The sequence below is a fragment of the Orycteropus afer genome, unplaced genomic scaffold (assembly GCF_000298275.1).
Source record: "Orycteropus afer afer isolate SDZICR_OR568_19922 unplaced genomic scaffold, OryAfe1.0 scaffold00088, whole genome shotgun sequence".
Taxonomy (NCBI): Eukaryota; Metazoa; Chordata; class Mammalia; order Tubulidentata; family Orycteropodidae; genus Orycteropus; species Orycteropus afer.
The window spans coordinates 1188411-1193865 of NW_006921675.1; the positions used below are offsets into that span (position 1 = coordinate 1188411).

The 5455-nt window shown below is 45.3% G+C and overlaps 1 protein-coding gene across 1 annotated transcript in view; it reads right to left on the reverse strand.

The window, feature by feature from the left end:
* The window catches only part of SPTB (spectrin beta, erythrocytic), a 105497-nt gene extending 100246 nt beyond the window's left edge, over positions 1–5251 (reverse strand). Inside the window, exons 1-2 of the mRNA XM_042781146.1 lie at positions 5104–5251; positions 2884–2918 (exon numbers count right to left, since the gene is read on the reverse strand). Of these exons, the coding sequence (XP_042637080.1) occupies positions 2884–2918; positions 5104–5251 (183 nt within the window). The remainder of the gene's footprint in view (positions 1–2883; positions 2919–5103) is intronic.
* Between the last annotated feature and the right edge of the window lie 204 nt (positions 5252–5455).

Consider the following 5455-nt stretch of genomic DNA (forward strand, 5'->3'; position numbering starts at 1 on the left):
GGCAGTATCACTATGAAAGTAGATTGTCCCATCTTCCTTCTGAGGAGTGACTGGTGGGTTTGAACCTCCAGCCTTCTGGTTAGCAGTCAAGTGCCTTAGACACTATGCTACCAGAGCTCCTTCCCTTCCCTTTGTTGTTGTTGTTGTTATGTGCCGTCAAGTTGGACCGACTCATAGCGACCCCTCCTTGGGTTTCCGAGGCAGTATCACTACGGAAGTAGATTGCTCCATCTTCCTTCCAAGGAGTGGCTGATGGGTTTGAACGACAGCCTTCTGGTTAGAAGTCATGTGCCTTAGGCACTACACTACCAGAGCTCCTTCCCTTCCCTTTAGGAAGGTTGATTTGTAGCTTCAAATGAAAGGTCATTCATTCTGAGGTGAGGTCATGTATTTGTATACCAAGATAATAGTTTCCAGGCAGAACCAGATGACTTCTTTATCTGGGCTCAGGAAGTAGGAGCTGGGAAAGGTACAAAAGGCAGAATAGAAGCTCAGAATTTGACTTAGAGGTAGAAACATCAGGTCCAATCAACCAAATGAAGCAGTGGTTCAGTGATAGGATTCTTGTCACCCATGCAAGAGGCCCAGGTTTGATTCCTAGCCAATGCACCTCCTATTTCTGAAAACTCTAGGGATCACAACAGTCTGATCCCATTGTGCATGGGGTCACCTTGAGTGGGGGCCACCTTGGTGGGAGCTAACGATAATAAGGCCTCCCAACCATGGGTCACTAAGGAGAGAGGAAGGACCCAGAGGAGATGCAGACCCAGGAAGAGCATCTGATGAGGTCTTTGGTTTCTTGGATCTCCTAGATCACCAAGCCAGATGGCAGGGACACAGGATCCTCAACTAGCTGACCTTTCTGTAAGGTCAGCAAGACCTGGGCATTAAGTGTGGAGAGAAGAGGCTGAGAGAACCAAGCATGAGGGTTAGACTGATTTCACTGGTCCTTGGCTTTTTCTTCTAACCAAAGCCTTCCAAGGAAAAGGGGTATGGGAATTAAGAAGGAAGTAATAAGTCCTGGAATAGACCAATGTAACTGGAACAATAACTGAGCTAATGATCTTGGATGTCTAAAGTTAGGAGAGAGGATAGAAAGTCTTACAGGACAATTTTCTTAGTAATAATATCTAACATTCACCAACATTCCAGTATTAATAAGACACTTTCATATACGTTATCTTATTTGATCTTCACAACATCAACCTCTGCAAAGTACTATTGCCCCCATTTTATAAAAGAGGAAACTGAGTCAAGGGTGCTCTATAGCAGTAGTGTTAGAGTTGAAACTGAGACTTGAATCTGGGTTTTGTGGCATTTTCCTCCTTGCCTCAAGACCACTAATTTCAGAAAGAAAATGCCAGACCAATTTGCCCAATCTTGCCACCATTACCTATAAAACAGATCATTGTCATCTTATAAGAAATACAGAGCTGAATGCCTTCCTAACCCTAACACCCTTATGGATGGGGAGAGTGAGTGAAATCATGGTGACCAAAGTGGCCTCTGCTCCTTGGGGTGTGAACACTCGAAAGCCTTTTTGGAAAGGCTGGATCCTGCTTAAATGTCTAAGGCAGCGCCAAAGACAGTACAGAAGAGAAGAGTGTTAAGAAGTTAAAATTGGGTTAAGCTAAAATGATATGTTTCCCTTACCCACTCTACCGACCCACCAGAATGGGGCTGATTGTCCACTCTACTCTGGATCTTATCAAAAGCATTAGCCTCTACTCCAGGTCCTTCAAAATGGACATTCTGAAGAGGAATGGCAGTAAACTGCTTAGGGTTTTGTTTGTTTCTAAAATCGTGACTAGACCCCAAACTTATGTGTTTGTTAGGCAGAAGTTCTGATTCGATATGACCCAGGCAGACAACTCCACACTCAGTGGCTTCTCCTTTGCCTGGAAGGCATTCAGGTTCTTTGATAGATAAGAAGCATGCTCTAGGTAGGGAATACAGAAAAACCATTCATCCGTCAGTAGAGGCTTGCATGTTGCAACACCCACTGCTAAACATGTTCTAGTGGAGTTTCCAGGAGTTTCCAGATTAAGACAGACTACAAAGGAAAGCCTAGAGCTCCGCTTCAGAAAATTAGCCAATAAAAACCCTATGGATGCATGGGTAACTGCCTCCATGAACAACAATCTACTCTGCCATGAGACCAGAACAGGATAGTGCTCGTATCATTACTGTTTTGACCAAAGAGTCTATGAAAGAATCCTGATCAAAAGGGAGAAAATGCAAATTCTCATGGAATCTAGAGTTTCTGGAGGCTGGATGAACCCCGGATACTACTGTCTGAAATATTAATACTGTTTAAATATTAAACAAAAAATACACCCTGAAGTCTTCTTAAAACCAAACCATAATTTAGTAAAGAATAGCTGTGTTGTGCTCTTTTAAACAATGGGATTAAATTGACAGCAGCAACTCAAGAATAAACAGGAAACTTAGGGGTCAGTGAGTTCATGTTACTGAGCGAGGAACAATTCTGAAAAGGAGGGTGCAAATGATTGCATAACTCGAAGACCATAATCAACATCACTGAATTGTACATGCAGAAATTGTTGAACTAGGGCATGTTCTACTGTGTATATTCTCAACCACAAAAATATATAAAATAAATTATTAAAGAATGAAAAAAGCAAACCCTATAGATCATAACAGCCAGATCCACAACTGATCATGGGGATGGCATAGGTTTGGGCAGGGTTTCCTTCCACTGTGCATGGAGTCGTCATGAGTTGGAGGTCCACTCAACCACAGCAAACAACAACAATAAAAAGGTACTGCCCAAGGCTAGCAAAGGCTCTTTTCTGATCAACCTAGTACTGAGCATTAAGTTCCTACTGCAGATGCCCTCCGTGCTTGCCATCTTTAACCTACCTCCACCAGTTTCCTGGGCTGCTCTTCTAACTTGGCTACCATACAGACCAGTTAGAGAAATCTTTAGGTCATACGCCTGTCAAGATCACAAGCACCTTTCAACACCCAGGTCCGGGGCCACCTCCTCCATGAATGACCCTCTAATTCTCCCTGCATCTCCTACTTTTACTCTTTCATTGCTGTTTAATTTATGCTTTTTGTGCAGTTCTTCTCTAATTCTACTCATGCTAATTAATTGTGAACACAGTTCATCTTTCCTAATAGATTATAAACTCCTTAGAGATAGATAAGTGGTTGATTGCTCTATAGTTTCCCTCTCCACCTTCCTGGCTGGCACAGGGGTTTAGCTTTAGACACAGTAGGAGTACAACAACAGCAACAACGAAAGTTAACTTTAAATTTCCTTTGGTTTCTTAAAAAATAGGGTAACTGGGAAAGGGATCAAAGAAGTCCTCCATATAAGACTATCCCTCTCCGCCCACTATCCTTTGGCAAACCTCACGGACTATCATTTAATCTCTCCCTCTACCTGTACTGCCAGGTCACTGCAGCCAAATCCAGCCAGCACAGGCATATAAAGAGGGTTCAGCTGGAGTGACAAAGCCAAAGGTTCCGTGTTTGGTTATTTTAAGAGGTTAAACTACATAAGCAAAAACAAGGGGTTAGTGCCATGATCTACCCCCAAGGAAAATGAGGAAAGAATGTGAGGGGCAGGAAGTGCTTAGGAGGAGGTGAAGGAAGAAGCCAAGGGAGTTATCTGTAAAGAGCAAAGGCACGAAGTGTGACCATTGACACCCAAGTGGATTCTCCACCATGACAAGGAAGATAAGACACCACATCTCTTTTAGGAAGATGGAAAGCCCAGACACTTCTAGGTGAAAGGTCATTATGGCCCCAGAAGGGCCAAGAGACCTGCTCATGCCTCAAGGTCAGTGGGAAACCAAGGCATCTGGGAGAAGAGTGGAGGTGGGGAGAAGGTTAGAGGGAAGGTAGAAAAGAACTACCATACCTTCTGATTGGACCAAGAAGGCGGGGGCGGGGGGCAGTGGGAGAATCACTCCAGAAAGTCCTTACAGGAAAAGCTGCACCTTTCTTAACAGGACAGAAAATGGGAACAATCAGTGAGGGAGAAACAAGTCTGATTTTGGCCAATGACTGGTAGATGAGGTGAAGGGCCTCCCATTGTAGCACCCCATATAACTCACATTTTCTTTATTGGCCAACGACTAGACTAAGGTCAGACTATACTCTCCTAGGTCAGGTTCCAGGAAGGCAATGATCACAGAGGTTGAGAAAAAATTCCAAGAATCAAAGTCAGAACTCAGTCAGTAGAGGGAGGAAAAACCATTTCTAATGGAAGATTTAAGATGTCTCTCTCTCTCTGTCCTCTCTCACACACACACACCACAAAACACCCCACTGCCATCGAGTTAATTCAGACTCATAGCAACCCTACAGGACACTAGAATTGCTCCATCAGGTTTCCAACGCTATAAATATTTACAAAAGCAGACTGCCTCATCTTTTTCCCACTGAGAGGCTGGTGGGTTTGAACCTCTGACCTTTGTGGTTAGCAGTTGAATGCTTTAACTATTGCACCATCAGAGCTCCTTACACACACACACACACACACAGAGACCCTGAAATCCATATGGACCTGCTAAGTAAAAATCTAATTCCAGTTCAAAGATGAGAGGTTTACTGCAGAAAATCCTCCTGGATTTTCTGAGGCAGTGCGGGGAGAATGTTATCTATTCTTAATTTCATCTCGAATCATTCTTTTCTTCTGGGACCACAGAGAGGACGATGATTCCTCCACTCAGGGCCAGGCAGGAAGCAGGACGTACAATGAGGTCCTGCACATCTCTGACAAACTGGCCAGCCCCCTCAGGCACTGCTTCATCCAGACTTCCTCTTACTTCTGACTGTGGCCATAGGTCATTCAGGACAGAGGCAGAGAGGGTAGAGTCCACCTGGCACCAACTCCAGCACCTCTCCGACTCTCAGCAGTCCCTGGGAGGAACTGGGGGATGCCAGGAGCAGAGGCTGCCTGAGCCTGCCTTCCCAAGAGGCCTGGTCTCTTGGAGCCACAAAAACACATCTGCATCCCAGCCCTGTGAGGGCTCAGCCCAGCACACACAGGATTCACTGTAGATGGGAGAGGAATGGACTTCAGAAATATAAGAATAGCTCCTCTAACCCCCATGCCCCAAATGGTACCTGCTAAAGCCTTGATCCGGGACCTCTCAAAGAGCCTGGCTGAGCTGTTGTCATTATCCAGTTCATCGTCTGGGGCATCCCAGCGGGCATTGATCCGGCTGTATGGCGGCTGGTTGCCCTCATTTTCAAACTCCGTGGCTGATGTCATGTCAGCAGGCTCTCAGCAGCTCTGCCTGCCTCAGTCTTCATGGAAGGGTCCCTGGGGGGAGAGCAACACAGTCAGAGTTAGCTCCCCGCCCCTTGGACTTTTTCTCAGGAGAAACTTATTTGGAGCATCTGATAGAAGTAGATCTTTCCAGAAGCAGCACACCATGTCATCTGCCTGGGCATGCTTCCCAGCCAGGGTCTCTGG